Source organism: Stegostoma tigrinum, chromosome 10, assembly GCF_030684315.1.
Source record: "Stegostoma tigrinum isolate sSteTig4 chromosome 10, sSteTig4.hap1, whole genome shotgun sequence".
In the NCBI taxonomy this organism is placed as follows: Eukaryota; Metazoa; Chordata; class Chondrichthyes; order Orectolobiformes; family Stegostomatidae; genus Stegostoma; species Stegostoma tigrinum.
In genome coordinates, this window is record NC_081363.1 from 5,356,884 (window position 1) to 5,373,728 (window position 16,845).

Consider the following 16,845-nt stretch of genomic DNA (forward strand, 5'->3'; position numbering starts at 1 on the left):
CAAAATCACAGCTGTCCCCTGATGTTCAATTTTGGCACCAATAAGATGTCAAATCATTGCAGACAGTTCAGAAAAGTTTTGCTAGAATGATATGAAAGGTGGCAAGGAAATTCTGTTCAGTGAAGGGACTAGAGAAGCTGGGTTTGTTCTCTCTGAAGCAGAATCTTTAAGGGAGATACTGTGGAGGTGTTCAAAATCAAAGGGGAACTGTTTCCACCAGCAGGAGGGATAGTAACCAGAGTGCACAGACTTATGGCGAAGCACTAAACGATTGGAGGAACATTAACTTTGAATGTGCAGTCTGAAAGAGTGGTGGAAACAGACTCGACAGCAACTTTCAAAAAGGACATGATTAACGACTTCAAGGAAAAGCAGTTACAGTGTTGTGGGGAACTGGTAGGGGAATGGGACAAATTGGATAGCTTCTATGATGCTATAATCTCACAAAGCAGTTTACTGCATCATATGCAAATGAGGTGAGAATTTCATTTATCTCATGGGTTAGGAGATGATTTGACAAGACAAGGGAGGATCATTTTGTTTCCCCTCCGCCATTAGATTTCAAATCTTTGTAAGTTGAAAAATTACACTGTGACCCTTCCTTCAGTGTCGCTGGGTCAAAATCCTGGAATTCCCTCCCTCAGAGCATTGTGGTCTATCTACAGCACATGGACTGCAGTGCTTCAAGAAGGCAGCTCACTCCCACCTTTTCAAGAGGCAACTAGGGATGGGCAATAAATGCTGGGCCAGCTAGTGATGCCCACATCCCATGTCTGAATAAAAGAATGGATAATGAATGCTTTGACTAAAGGATAGTATGAACAAATGACACTGGAGCAGAATTATACCATATAATTCACTCAGATCATGGCTGACCTGTTTCCATTTCCATCCTTAACAAAATCTGTCCACCTCTCTCTTTTAAAAATATCCAATAACTCAATTTCCACAACTTACTGAAGCAGAGTTCCAAAATACTTAACCCTCTGAGAGAGAGAAGAAAAACTTCTCAGCATCTCTGTCCTAAAAGGGAGGCACTGATTTTAAAACAGTGTTTCCTCATCCTGGACTCATCTACAAGAAGAAAGATCCTTACAGAGTCCACTTTATAAAAACCATTCAGGATCTCTGATGTTTGAAGGAAAGTCTGACTGGGCTTGAAAAGTTAACCCTATTTCTCCCTACACAGGTCCTGCCAGAACTGTTCAATCCTACCAGCAATTTCTGTGTTTATTTCAGGGTTCCAGAGTCACTGTATTTTGCTTCCATTCAAGATCTTCTACGCTGCAAACTTCTCAACTCCTCTAAACTCCAGTGGAAAGTAAAAAAAGAACAAAAACAAAGAACAATACAGCACAGGAACAGGCCCTTCGGCCCTCTAAGCCTGTGCTGACACATTTTGTCCTTCCGTTATTAAAACTGCCCTCACTTACAGGATCCATATCCCTCTGTTCTTTTCCCTTTTGTGTATTCATCCAGGTGTTTCTTCAAATCTGCCATTGCATCTGTTTCCAGTACCTCTCCTGGCAGTGCATTCCAGGCACTCACCACCCTTTGTGTGAAAGCATGCCTTGCACATCTCTTTTAAATTTCTCCCCCTCACGCCTTGAACCTGTGTCCCCTAATAACTGATCCCTCCACCTTGAGGAAAAGCCTCATTCTTCCCACTCTACCATGCCATTCATAATCTTATAAACTTCTGTCAGTTCGCCCCTCAACCTCCTGCAATCCAGTGAAAACAAACCCTGTCAATCCAGTATATTCTGGTAAACCTTTTCTGCACCCTCTCCAAAGCATCCACATTCTTCTGGTAGTGTGGTGACCAGAACTGTATGCAATATTCCATATGTGGTCTAACTAAAGTTCTACAAAGCTGCAGCATAACTTATCAATCCTTATACTCAATGCCCCTTCCAATGAAGGCGAGCATGACATAGGCCTTTTTTACTATCTTATCTACTTGCGCTACTACCTTCAGTGATCTGTGAGCCTGCACACCCAGATCCCTCTGCATATCAATGCTCCTGAGGGTTCTGCCATTCACTGTATAATTTCTACCTGTACTTGACCTTCCAAAATGCATCACACTTGTCCAGATTAAACTCCATCTGCCATTTTTCTGCCAAAGTCTCCTACTGATATTTTGTTGTATCCACCAACAATCCTCCTCACTATCTGCAACTCCACCAACTTTTGTATCAGCCACCAACTTACTAATTAGACCAGCTACTTTTTCTTCTAAATCATTTACGTAGATCATGAACAGCAGAGGTCTCAGCAGTGAACCCTATGAAACACCTCTAATCATAGCCCTCAATTCTGAAAAGCATCCTCCCACCGCTACCCTGTGTCCTATGATTAAGCCAGTTCTGTCAGCTTGTCATCTTGCTAGCTCAACGCAATACCTTTTGCGCCAGTCTGCCATCTTTCCCAATAATTTCCCTACCACTCACAGGCCTGTAATTTCTAGGGATTATCTCTGTTACCCTTCTGGAAAGATGGGACAACATTGGCTATTCTCCAATCCTCCAGGACCTCACCTGTGGCCAAAAGGACACAAAGATGTCTGTCAATGCTCCAGCAATTTGTTCTCTTGTTTCCCTCAATATTCTGGGACAGATCCCAGCAGGACCCAGTGACTAATGTACTTTAATACTTTTTAAGATGGACAACTCCTCTGCTCCACTTTCCTCTTCCTTCCTTTCCTTTTTCTTCCTCACTCCCCTCAGCTTTGAAGCTGGCAGCAAGTCCAGAGCAGTAAGCCCTCATGCCGTGGACCACCACAAGCAGCCAGCCCTGCAGTAGCGTAGGGACTGTAATCCCTGGAGCAGTGTGGGGACTGTAATCCTGGGAACAGCGCAGGGACTGCAATCCCAGGAGCAGTGCCAGGACCGTGACCCCAGGAGCAGCATGGGGACAGTAACCCCAGGAGCAGTGCATAGACTGTAGATCCAGGAGCAGTACATGGACTGTAATCCCAGGACCAAACTGGGGGCTTTAACCCCAGGAGCAGCGCGGGGACTGTAACCCCAGGAGCAGCATGTGGACTGTAATTCCAGGAGCAGTGAGGGGACTGTAATCACAAGAACAGTGCAGGATCTATAATCCCAGGAGCAGTGCAGTGACTGTACTCCCAGGAGCAGCATGGGGACTGTAATCCCAGGAGCAGTGTGGGGGCTGTAATCCCAGGAGCAGCGCAGGATCTGTAATCCTAGGCACAGTGCCATGACCGTAATCCCAGGACCAAACTGGGGGCTTTAATCCCAGGAGCAGCACAGTGACTGTAATCCCAGGAGCAGTGAGGGGACTGTAATCACAAGAGCAGTGCAGGATCTGTAATCCCAGGAGCAGCGCAGTGACTGTACTCCCAGGAGCAGCGTGGGGACTGTAATCCCAGGTACAGCGCAGTGACTATAATCCCAGGAGCAACAAGGGGGCTGTAATCCCAGGTACAGCGCAGGGGCTGTAATCCGAGGAGCAGCGCGGGGACTGTAATCCCAGGAGCAGCACGGGGACTGTAATCCCAGTAGCAGCGCGGGGACTGTAATCCCAGGAGCAGCATGTGGGATTGAATTCTACAGCAGCATGTGGACAGCGAGATCTAACCGACGGTGCAAGTGAGAGCAGGTAACCTGAAGTGACCGATGGAGGGACCCTGTCTCCGGAGCGATGGAGGGGGCTGAGGGGTTGTCTCAGCAGCACGGTATGGTGGGGGGAGGGAAGCATGGAACGGAACATTCCTGGTCGAATGTTGTTGGGGGTGGGTGTAGAAATGAGCGGGACTCTGGCAGCAGCATGCTGTAGCAGTGGAGAAAGAAGATTTAGAATTTCTTTAAATTATCCTTTTTTGACTACCTTACTCTTAGTTTAAAAATCACACAAAACCAGGTTATAGTCCAACAGTTTTATTTGAAAACACAAGCTTTCGGAGCCTTGTTGTTTCCTCAGGTGCTCGTGAGAGACATGGCATCAGACACAGAATTTAAGAAGTAAAAGATTGAAGGGTCACGCAACTGATGAGGATGCATTAAACAAACCTAAGATGTTGTTAAATCTTTAATCATTTAGATGGTTTTAATTGATTAACGTGTATATGTAAATCTCCAAATTCCTTTGAAGTCACTGCCCTGAGAGTTCTTTCTTCACAGAACTAAAGGTTTTTCAGTGTAACGAAGAGGTGATGTCTAGGCCCGAAACGTCAGCTTTTGTGCTCCTCAGATGTGGCTTGGCCCGCTATGTTCATCCAGCTTCACACTTTGTTATCTTTGGGGTCAGACAATGTATGTTACGTGCGAGGCTTTGTTTAGAGTCTGTTTGTGTTTTAGTTTGGAGTCAGACTGGTTTTATTTCTAAAGCAGGAATTTATAAAATGCCACATTGACTGTCTAAAAAATGTGTTTATGAACAAAATAGAATGTATCTGCAAATACAAATTCACTGCATAGATTCACCTGTGTGTGTGTGTGTGTGTGTGTGTGTGTGTGAGAAAGAGAAAGAGAGAGAGAGTGTGTGAGCAAGAGAGATAGTGAATGTGTGTGTGTGTGTGAGGCAAAGAGATAGTGAATGTGTGCGTGCATATGCGCGAGACGGAGTGAGAGTGAGAGTGTGTTAGTGAATGTGTGTGTGCATGTGCGTGAGCCGGAGTGAGTGAGACTGAGAGTGTGTTTTCAAATAAACCTGTTGGACTATAACCTGCTTGGCCTGCTGTGTTCATCCAGATCCACACTTTGTTATCTCAGACTATAACACGGTAATGGGTGCTCTGTAATTTCTGACCTTGCTCACTCTAGTCCAACACCAGCATCTCCACATTATTCTAAGTTAATGTGAATGGTGTTTATGCGTAGCATGGTACACATTGTTCACTGTATTTTATATTGAATCCACATGACAATAAAGGATAAACTGAAAGATCTGCAGATACTGTAAATGAGGAATGAAAACAAAGTTGCTGAAAAAGCTCCTCATTCCTCAGAACTGTTCCTTCATCTGTTCTGAGGAAGGGTCATCTGACCCAAAATGTTAACTTTGTTTTTTCATTCACAGATGCTGCCAGACCTGCTATGCTTTTCCAGCAACTTTGCTGTTGCCAATAAAGGATGTTCCTCTATAATAGCAACTTGGTGCAGAAACTCAACACTTCCTTCCCTGAGATCATCTCCCACTAATTCCTTCGCTTTGGTGAGTATGAGCCCCGAGGAAGGGTCACCAGACCAGAAATGTTAACTCTGTTTTCTCCTCCACAGGTGCTGCCAGACCTGCTGAGCTTTTCCAGCAACTTCGTTTTTGTTCCTGATTTACAGCATCCGCAGTTCTTTTGGTCTTCATCCTATATAACGAGCCTGTTCAATTTCTTGTTAAAAGATGGCGAAGGTAGTGTCAAGCAGCTGACCAAACCAGCAGCTTTTTGGGCAATGCTTCCCCATGGCCCTAGATCACCTTCTCCTGCGACTGCATAAGTATAACCCCTGTCCTTCCTTAGTTTCCAAGGACACTTGACTCAACCTAGTCTACTGTATTCACTGCTCACAATGTGGTCTCCTCTACATTGGTGAAACAAAGTACAGACTGGATGACTGCTTCACAGAACACATATGTTCTGCCCACAAAATAGACCCTTCCAGTTGCCTGCTACTTCAACATACCATCCGGTTCCTGGCCAACATCTCTGTCTCAGGCTTAGTGCAATGAAGGTCAGCGCAAGCTGGAAGAAGAGCATTTCATTTTTCGCTTGGGAACTGCATAGCCTTCTGGACTTAACACTGAATTCAACAATTCCTGGACCTGAGGTCTCCTATGTCCTTACCCAAACCTCTGCAGACCAAGACTTGTCATCGCATAATCTGCTATTACGCACAACCCATTGTTAGTTGCTAACAGTCCCCATTAATAGCTATTCACCCACATAGCCAGATCATTATCTAGTCCTTTGTCTGTCCAACTGTTCTCTCTCTTTGGGCTCTGTTCCCACCTGTTGTATACTACTTTCCCTCTCCCCCCATCCTATCTTCTGCATAAAAAGCAACATTTTCCAAAATGTTAACTCTGATTTCTCTCCACAGATGCTGTCAGACCTGCTGAGCTTTTCCAGCAATTTCTGTTTTTGTTTTGGGCAGCTAATTGGGCTTGTGGTGAATGGCCAGTTCTTTGAGTTTCTGCATGCTGTAGAAGCTAAATGTTGCCTTTTCCTAAATTCGGATGCTTGGCCTTAACCTCGATCATGACACAAGTGAATCCTACAATTCCTTTCACTTTTCCATAATTACAAACGAATGGAGAGTGTATTCAGCGTGTTAATATACTGATGTTGCAATGTTGGAGTTGTCTGATGCTTTTTCCTCCCAATCCTCCACTTACCCCAAACTCTGATCTTGTTTCAAACCTGTTCAATCTCTAACTTCTCTTGGTTCTGACAAGACGTCATTCTTTCTGAAATGTTAACTCTTTTTTTCTCCTGCCACAGATACTGCATTTGCAGCATTCTTTGTTTTTATTAAAGAATCACAGTCTCTGACATATTGTTGGCTTGCAGTTTTCTGTCTCTGCAGGCATTGTTCCCTTTCCTGAACAGTATGACAAGTAGGATATCCCTGCGTGCTGTCTCATTCACAAAACAATACAGGATTGGGTCCAGGATGCAATTCATGCAGACGAGAGCCACCGATAATCGGTAAGGGATGAAGATGTAGCTTACAAAGGTGCAGTCCTTCTCCATGATGCTCCGGACCAACAGCAGGGTATGGTAGGGGAAGAAGCAGATGGTGAAACCCACTGTGATGCTCAGCATCAGCTTCACCACTCTTCTCTTCTCATGGTGCAGAGTAGCAATACTGTTCCTCACTGAGCTGTAAATTCTCCAGTAGAAGATGAAGATCAGAGCAAATGGGAGCAGGAATCCAAAGAAAATCCTGAAATAGTTGAGATTTGCCTTCCAAGATTCAATGGGGTAGATATCGTAGCACAACTTGTGACTTGTGGATTCATTGGCTATCTCTGGTTGGATCAATAGTTCAAGATTGAATGCTGATTGGCTGAGCCAGGCAATGCAGCTGATTGTGATTGCTGCTCTCATCGTGCGGGCTCTAGTCAACTTCATAGGATGAACCACCCCGAGGTAACGGTCAAAGGAAATACAGCACAGGAAGACAGAGCTTGCATATAAATTTGTGTGGGTCAAAAAGGAGCAGATACGACACATGGTAGCACCAGCTCGCCAATTGTCATGGTTCATAGTGAAATCGATCCAGAAGGGCAGGGTTAGTATATAGAGCAGATCAGCCACAGTCAGATTGAAGAGGTATACTCCCAGTTCATGCTTGCGCCTTATTTGCTTGTAGGCTGTGTAAAGGGCAATACAGTTTATGGGCAGGCCCAGGACAAACACCAAGAGATAGACAGTTGAGAATATCCGATAGTTGAAGGCGTATTGAATGTCACACGTAGCATTCTATTGATAAAACCAAGAAAACAGTGAGAGCGATGGAGGAGAGAGATATACATAAACACTGAACAGGAAATCCTAATAGCGCTTCTTCACGTCTAAGCACAGACACTTACCACAATAATACACCATAGAGCCAATGCTACCCTAACAATCATGCATCAGGATATCAGTCAGCCATTTAAGAATGAGACAAGGTGAAACTTCTTCACTCAGGGATTTGTAAATTTCTGCAATCTCTACCTCACAGGACTATAGGTGTTCAATCAATGAGTATATTCAAGACCAAAATCAACAGAGTTTTGACACTGAGGGATTTGAAGGATCAGACAGAAAAGTTGTAGACATTATACCATGATCCTCTTAACAGTGGTCAGTTCAAAGGCTAAATGATCCAAGATTCTAGTTATTGTAAAGCCGTGTTGCATTGTCTAGCTAAGTTCTACAGCTATAAAAGGATTTTTCAGTTTGGTTATATTTGTTTACAGTGGGTGACACTGTTGGTATTGCAGTAAGCAGCATTTGGCACCGTCCTGCAGTCTAGCATTCGCAGTCATGACTTCCTCTGTAGGACTGCGAAGGGCCCACTTTTTGCTTCATCTGTTTCAATATCACCTTCTCTGGTTCTGTGTTAATGATGTCAAATTTACATTCTTTTGGAGCACCTTTGCCTGTTTTTTTTTAAAATTCATTCACAGGACGAGGGTGTCACTGGCTAGGTCTGCATTTATTACTTTAATTGCCCAGAGGGCAGTTAAGAGTCAACCACATTGCTGCGGGTCTGGAGTCACATGTAGGCCCAGACCAGGTAAAGATAGCAGTTTCCTTCCCTAACGGACATCAGTGAGCCAGATGGCTTTTGCCCGACAATCGACAATAGATTCATGGTCATTGTTAGATTCTTAATTCCAGATATTTTATTGAATTCAAATTCTACCATCTGCTGTGGTGTGATTCGAACTCTAGTCCCCAGAATGTTATTTGCAATTCTGGTTAACAGTCTAGGGATAATACCACCAGTCATCACCTCCTGTTAGGAAAGAAGTTCCAGGATTTTGATCGAAAATTATGAGATCTTGTTATGTTCAATTTGCAGTTGGCTGTCATGTGCTATATTGTAACTAAGCCTACTCTTCACAAACACTACTTCATTACAGAACAGAGAGCACACAGCCTAGGAATGGATCCTTCAGCCACAACGTTGTGCCAAACATGATGCCAAATTAAACTAATCCCTTCTGCCTGCCCTTGGTCCATATCCCTCCATTCCTTGCATGTTCATGTACTTATCTAAATGATCCTTAAATGCCCCTATTGTAACTGCACCGGCGCCATCCCTGCCAGTGCATTCCAAATCCCTACCACTCTCTGTGTAAAAAAAAAGTGCCCCTCACATCCCCTTTGCACTTTCCCCCTCTAACTTTAAATGTCCTAGTTTCCAAACCCAAAGTTTCAGATATTTCACCTCTGAGAGAAAGATTCTGACCGTCAATCCTAACTATGCATCTCATAATTTTATAGACGTCAATCAAGCCTCCCCTAGCCTTCACTGTTCCAAAGAGAAAACAACCTGAGAGTGGTGGTTGATGGGAAATGTTCATCCTGGAGTTCAGTTACTAGTGGTGTACCACAAGGATCTGATTTGGGGGCACTGCTCTTTGTCATTTTAATAAATGACCTGGATGAGGGCGTAGAAGGATGGGTTAATAAATTTGCGGATGCCACTAAAGGTGGCGGAGTTGTGGATAGTGCAAAAGGATACAGAGGGTCATAGATAAGCTGCAGAGATGGGCTGAGAGGTAGCAAATGGAGTTAAATGCGGAAAAGTGTGAGGTGATTCACTTTGGAAGGAGTAACAGAAATACAGAGTACTGGGTGAATGGTAAGATTCTTGGTAGTGTGGATGAGCAGAGAGATCCCGGTGTCCATGTGCATAGATCCCTGAAAGTTGCCACCCAGGTCGATAGGGTTGTTAAGAAAGCGTACGGTGTGTTAGGTTTTATTGGTGGAGCGATTGAGTTTCGGAGCCATGAGTCATGTTGTGGCTGTACAAAACTCTAATGCGGCCATACTTGGGAGTATTGTGTACAGTTCTGGTCGCCGCATTATAGGAAGGATGTGGAAGCATTGGAAAGGGTGCAGAGGAGATTTACCAGGATGTTGCCTGGTATGGAGGGAAGGTCTGATAAGGAAAGGCTGAGGGACCTGAGGCTGTTTTCGTTAGAGAGAAGAGGTTATGAGGTGACTTAATAGAGACATACAAGTCGATCAGTGGATTAGATAGGGTGGGTACGGAGCGCCTTTTTCCTCGGATGGTGATGACTAGCATGAGCTTTAAATTGAGGGGTGATAGATATAGGACACATATCAGAGGTAGGTTCTTTACTCAGAGAGTATTAAGGGTGTGGAATGCCCTGTCTGCAACAGTAGTAGACTCGCCAACTTTAAGGGCATTTAAATGGTGACTGGATAAACATATGGATGATAATGGAATAGTGTAGGTTAGATGGGTTTCAGATTGGTTTCACAGGTCGGTGCAACATCGAGGGCTGAAGGGCCTGTACTGTGCTGTTATGTTCTATGTTGCTAGGCAGAGAAATTAAAGATTGTTGAGTGTCGTTGAGAATGCGGAATTCAAACTGGAAACAGATCAGCTAGGTTAGTACTAAATTGCGGAGTAGGCTCAACAATCTTATGGCCTATTTCAGCTCCTAATTCATATATTGCTTCATGGCGTGGAGGGCATGTGAGACAGTATAAAGGGTTTGATTATATAAAACAGCATAAAGTGGTGAAGGAGCAGGGTTACCTCTGTTTCTGTGTGCATTTGTCACTGAAGTTGGCAGGACAGATTCAGAGCATGGTTAATAAAAAGCATATGGTATGTGGCTTTATTAATAGAGGCATAGAGCACAACAGCAGGAAGGTTACATTCTACATGTATAAGGAACTTGTAAAACATCATACTGTGTACATTATTGGGTGCTGCTTCACAAACTAAAACCCTTTTGTTTGGAGAAAACATCTCTTTTGAACAAACGTTTGATTCTTTGAACTGAAGCCAAATAAAAAGTTACGGTCCTTGGTGTGTTTCCTCACTTGACTGAACAACATGCTTTCTTAGAAATTATATGTGGCTTTCTGGCCTAAACAAAAAAAAAATTATCTCCATAGAATGGATGTCAAATTCCATCTGTCTCCACTTTAAAAATCCAAAATTCAATTTGGCAATATATTATATATGGTTATCACAACTGGATTTATACCTGTATACACTATTAAAGACTGCAGGGTAGATTGAGAGTACAGTTAATAAAGCATTTAGTCCTGGGCTTTATCAACAGATTAAAACAGTAAGGAAGGTTATTTTGAACTTGTACATTACACCAGTTCAGCATCAGCTCGAGTATTTTGTCCAGTTTTGGGTGTTGCTCTTTTGGAAGGCTGTGAAATTTATAAAGTGAGTGTAGAAAAGAGTCAGGATGCTTCCTGGGACCAGAAACTTCAGTTGAGGAGAAGTTCGGAAAGTTTTCCTTGGAGAAAACAAGGATGAGAGGAGATTTTGTGGGAATAATCAAAACCATGAAGAATCTAGAGAGAGTAAATAGGACATAAGGTGTTACCAATGATGAAAACATTGAGAAAAAGAGGGTGCAGATGTAAAACAATGCGGGAAAGGAGCAGAAGTGACATGAGCGAAGTTGTTTACATGCAGGCGAGTGGGTAAAGGTTGGAACGTGTTTCCTAACAGGATGGAAAATACAGCTTCAATTCAGTTAAGTGTTCAAGACGGATAAGTTTAGAGGAGATTTGAGGCAAGTATTCTTTATTTACAGGGTGGTGGGTACCTGGAACTCACTGTCTAAAAGCACTTTAATGAACACTAGAAATGCCACAACTTACAAGCTCATAGCACATAGGCAGGTGCTGGAAAATAGGATTAGAGTAAATGGGTGCTTTTTGACTGGTGACGGCATGGACATGAAGGGCCAAAGTGCCTTTTCCTGTGCTGTAAAAATTCTATGACTCGCTATAATACAATTGCTCATTTGTTGACAAAGATACATTTGGAAAATTTACAAGCGAGTAAAATGGACAGTGTCCTGAATTAGGCTTTCAGAATGAAGATTCTAATGTTGTTTATCAGCACTCATATTTTGAGGGTAAAGAAGATTTTGACTTCAGTTTGGACTCTTTTTGCAGAAGCCTTGGCTAATGCTGGGTGTGTAAAACAGTTGTTCCTGAGAAAGGGTTTAGGACTGGTAAAAAAGAGCTTACCTTGTTATATGCAATTTAGTTTAAGGTTATGTTTGCTGACCCCAGTGCATGTACACTGGTTAAATTTGTGCATGAACATTTCAATGGCTTCAGTGAGATGCAGTGCAAGGGACGGGAAGGCGGGGGACACAAATATCAACAACAAGTTGTCACTCTATGTGGGGATGGGGAGAGGAGGCAGAGGGGCAGGGTCAGATGGTGAAGGGGCAGGGGAACCAGTTGGGATGTGAGAATGAGGCCTGGGGGATACAGGGGTAAGAGGAGGTTTGGGCCTCTCAGCCTTTGCCCATTTGCAGGTCTATGCACATGCATGTTTCTGCATTAGCACACACATGCGCAGTTGTTGAGAGTGTCATGTTATGAATCAGACCAACCCCTACCCCTGCAAATATATCAGGGAGATAGCCTAAACCCTAACTTTTATCCTAGTTAAAGGCAAGAGTAAGGTGCTGTGTTCCAGAAGTAATTTAATTGGTCCCACTATTCGACCTTAAGCAAAACACACACCGTTCTTAACATACAGTTAAAATACAAATGAAAGGAAGAAGAATTGGTATAACTTTTAACTCCATTGAAAACTACTAAACAGTAACTGTTCCAATATAATAACATCTCATAAACATACCCTTCGCAAAGGCAAATTCAGTACAACAGATTGTCTCACATGCAATTCTGACAGCAGACAGAGAATGGGGTCTAGGCCTGAAACGTCAGCTTTTGTGCTCCTGAGATGCTGCTTGGCCTGCTGTGTTCATCCAGCTCCACACTTTGTTATCAGCAGACAGAGAATGCAAGCTTTTAAATGTAACAGAGAGAGAACCAGCTTCAAGATCCCATCACCCATTGGCAGCTAAACTAAAAACCTGGTTCTGTGGGAGTCTGACTCCAGCTATTCATGCTGCTTCTACTGTTCCAACTTCAAACAAAAACCCAAGGCCGCATGAGCTATTTACTTTACTAGCTTGGAACAGATTGCTGGTCCTCTCTTTCTCAAACTTTCTTCATAGAAAAAAGGACAAAATACACCTCTTAAAGCCATAGTATCATCATAGTCAGCAGACACTGACTTAGTTTAAAAGTTCCACAGCAGGTCTGTATGGTTAAAATCCAGAAGCTGCGGAATTTAAGCTCAGTTGTAGCTCCAAGAAAAAGCTAACAGAGTCTCAAGATAGGGCATTGCAACCACATTTAAATTAAGCTCTATGTCTGTGAATTAGCGGGGAATTCTGTCTGGTCCGAGTGCTGCAAAGGAGGAAGTTTGAGATTTATGGAATTATATTTTACTGTGTTTTGAAAATTTTAAATTAGTGTTCCAAGTAAACAGTTCGGTTTCTCTATTTTTTGCATAATAAGCTTCTACTTTATTGTTAAACCAGAATTTGCAGCATTAAGTGTTTGTGTTTTGGTGAAAGACCACCTCGTTAAATTAAAATAAGTCAAAGTATGACCTATCAAGGCAGATTTCAGTCTGGGATCTGACTTGTGCAGATATAACACTGGATTGGATCACAACAGGAACAAGGCAAAAATGTTGCAGTCAGGGCTTTGTTTCCACATCGTGGTGAAGAGAAAGATTGTATTCATACAGCATCCTTCACCATCAGAGAACTTCTCAGCTTGCTTTGCAAGTTGAAAACAACTCAAGGTGCAACCATTGCTGAGATGCGAGAAACACAGCATTCAATCTGTGGATAATAAACATCAAATCATGATTTAATTATCTAATTTTAGTGATGTTCCGGCTGGTCACTTTGGAGAAATTCCTAGCCTCACCTGAATGGACAGTTAGGGCCTGCATTTACCATTTCAGCTGAAATAGAGCAACTGAAAGCCAGTGTGGGCTTCAAGGGCTGAACAGTCTACTCCTGCACCTATTTTCAATGCACCTCTGACAGCGCAACATTCTCTTGGTATAGCAGTGGAAGAGTCAGCAAAGTTATTTCAGTAAATTCTTTTATAAAATGTGGACACTAGACTGTTAGGCAGGATTAGATTTTCTTTGGGAACTATCTGGCTCACTATTTACACTTACCCATCAGGGATACATTGAGCTAATATGCAAAGAACAACTACCTAAGTACTTCAGGTAGAGAGGGGGAGACTTGAAAAAAGAAGCTCTCTCCCTATTTATTCCAGTTCCCTCTCCCCATCCCCCTCTCTGATGAAGGGTCTACGCCCGAAACGTCAGCTTTTGTGCTCCTGAGATGCTGCTTGGCCTGCTGTGTTCATCCAGCCTCACATTTTGTGTCAAGCAAGTTACCCATGTCATTTTCAGGAAGAGAATAAACAACAACCTATTCGTGCAGCATTTTAAACACCGCAAACCCTCCTTGGAAATGTATTTGTGGTGACTGGAACCAGGTAGACATTGTTGACTACGAGATCCTTGATCATAGTTATTAGCCTGGACAAATCAGGAAAGCTGAGGCTGACCAATACAAGCAGGGGATCTAGAAGCGCCTCAGTTCAGGGGGACTGACTCCGAGCTGGCTGACCACCGCTGTGCACAAATGAATAAACTGAGATGCTGCTGTGTTCATCCAGCCTCATGTTTTATTATCTTGAATAAATGGGGACTTGGTAACAAAGTTAAAAGTTAAGATTACAGTCCTTGTTAGTATGAGGTAGAAAAATAAAGAAATAACATTAAAAATTAAAACATGATCATTCTTCGAATCATATAGGCTAAAGGTTAATTCAAAGGCCGAATTTAAAATGAAGCAAGGAATATATTTCTCAACAAAAATATATTTTTGGGAATTTGATATTAGTTTAAGTGCAAAGTAAACATGATGTGCTTTCAAAACCCTGTTTGTCATAGCAGGTGGCACCTAGACATGGATACAGAAAAAGGCAGGAGGCAAGCTCTAGAGGAGGTAGCGAGTTACCAGCTGAACCTAAGATTTTTTTCCTCCATGTTCACTTGCCTCTGATATTGTTCTCAACTTAAAAACCCAGTTCATAACTAAAACACATCAATCTAAAATGCAATAACGCCTTTGTTTTTACAGAGTTTATCTCAGACTACATCTGGCCAACTCTTGTGCTTGACAAAACACTTACCTTAGGAAATATCCCTGTACTATTCTCTGTAGTGTCTATCCTTTCAGACATTCTTCCAACACACTTCAAAAGCACTGAGAGTTTACTGAGAATGAGCAGGAAGCAGATGACTTCACAACTGGGTGGGAGTGTACTTGTAACAGGAAACGACCAAATTAGCAAAATCTTGCAATATGTAATCAGAAAAGGGATGTAAATGTGACTCCACATGGTATTACAAGTAGAGAACCTTTAGCTAGTACTAAGAAGAGCTGAAGGGAAGTTGCAATTGGCTCTGTCTAGCATAGGAAAGGGAGTTCAAATTTTGCCTGTGATGGCCTATATTGGCTCGTGGAATCCCTACACTGTGGATGCAAGCCATTCAGCCCACACTGGCCCTCAGAGCCCTCTGATGAAGGGTCTAGGCCCGAAACGTCAGCTTTTGTGCTCCTGAGATGCTGCTTGGCCTGCTGTGTTCATCCAGCCTCACATTTTATTATCACAAACACAATGGGTGTCCACTGAGCAACGTAATTATAGCTCATCCTGCAGCACAGTGCACAGGTCAGCAATGAGCCTCACTTTACAGTTGCCGTCATAGCTGACATTAGTGCTTTGACTAATGGTGGTATTTCACGGAAGACGCTGGGCTGTGGGTTGAGCCAAGGCATCTTGAAGCTCGTCCACTCATCACCTTTCTGAGGCTTGCTCAGCAGGAGTTGGTCCTCTTCCTGTTGATGTCGGTACTGCAACATTGAAGCCTCTGGTGCACCGTCCCTTTGAGCCTCTCCAGCTCAACATAAGTCTTTAGCAAGACTGGGTGTGTGCATGCCTGGGATTGGTTTCCCACTTTATTGTGCTCTGTCTTTGAAGGGGCCACAAGCCTGTTTATAATGAAGACTTCTTGTTGAATCTGGAGTGCCACATGAAATGGATTTTGGCTCCATTTAAATGAGAGTTAATTATCTTCATAACATGCACCACTGGCTTCCCAACTGCTGATGAAGGCCCCAATAAATTCTGTCCTCAGTGTGAGTTGCCAAAATTAAACAAAAATCCAAAGAATCCCAGAGAAAAGGTCTGAAACTAAATATATCCCTCCAGAGTTGCCTTGCTAAGAAAATATAGCTCTCCTTACCTAGTTTAAATGTCAAGTTCTGTCTGTTTTCTCTCCACAGATGCAGCCAGACCTGTTGAGCTTTTCCAGCAACTTTGTTCTTGTTCCTGATTTACAACATCTGCAGTTCTTTTGGTTTTTGTTGTAAATGTCAAGTTAATATCCTGGAATGTGGCAACTTTCATGAATGAATCATCCATTCAAATCTTTACAAAATAAGCTGTCAAATAAGGCGTTCAATTCACAAACTGGGCCCGTTAGCACATTCAGCCCCTGACATGTCCATGGAGTATCTTTAGTTACTTTCATTTATGTTATCAGCACCACAGGGAAAGAACCGGAGCATGAAGAAAAATGACTTACATTTCAAAACTTCTTTTCATATCCTCAGAACATGCTTAAATGCTTTAAAGTCAATGAAGAACCATTTGGAGTGTAATCACCATGGTAATGGCAAAAACACAGCAACCAATTTGCATATAGCAAGCTCCATAATCAGTAATGTGATAATGAATAAACTTTAGCCAGGCCACCTTGAAAAACTCATCTGCTCTTCTTTGAAACAGTGTTACTGAAACCTTTATGTTAACCTGGGAGGGCAGTCGGGGCCTTAGTACAATACTTCCCCTGCAAGACAATACAAGACTCCTACACTGCAGTTCTCCCTCAGTGCTGCACAAGAATCTTTTTTGAATCTTTTTTGCCAAACCTTTGGATTAAGATTCAAGCCTGCCAAGTCAGAGCCAGCTGTGCTAAATAAAACCCGAAAGAACTTCGGATGCTATAAATCAGGAACAGAGCCAGAGGTTGCTGGAAAAGCTCAGCAGGTCTGGTAGCCTCTCCGAAGAAAAATCAGAATTAACGTTTTGGGTCCGGTGATCCTTCCTCAGAACATTACCTCTGACTGCTCTTCACAGACATTGCCAGACCTGCTGAGCTTTTCCAACAACTTCTGTTTTTGTGCAAG

At 42.9% G+C, this 16,845-nt stretch overlaps 1 protein-coding gene across 1 annotated transcript; it reads right to left on the reverse strand.

The window, feature by feature from the left end:
- Positions 1-3,998: 3,998 nt before the first annotated feature.
- On the reverse strand, positions 3,999-14,857 carry LOC125455738 (ovarian cancer G-protein coupled receptor 1-like). Its single transcript, XM_048538122.2, has 2 exons — positions 14,783-14,857; positions 3,999-7,447 (listed from the first exon to the last, which is right to left on the reverse strand). The coding sequence occupies exons 1-2, from the start codon at positions 14,831-14,833 to the stop codon at positions 6,494-6,496; spliced, it is 1,005 nt and encodes a 334-aa protein (XP_048394079.1). The 5' UTR covers positions 14,834-14,857; the 3' UTR covers positions 3,999-6,493.
- Between the last annotated feature and the right edge of the window lie 1,988 nt (positions 14,858-16,845).

Bases quoted from the DNA above. Each gene is read 5' to 3' on its own strand.
- LOC125455738 (XM_048538122.2), bottom strand. From the start codon at position 14,833: ATGTCTGAAAGGATAGACACTACAGAGAATAGTACAGGGATATTTCCT. The intron at 7,448-14,782 runs GTAAGTGTTTTG...TTTTATCAATAG, and splicing joins GTACAGGGATATTTCCTAAG to AATGCTACGTGTGACATTCA.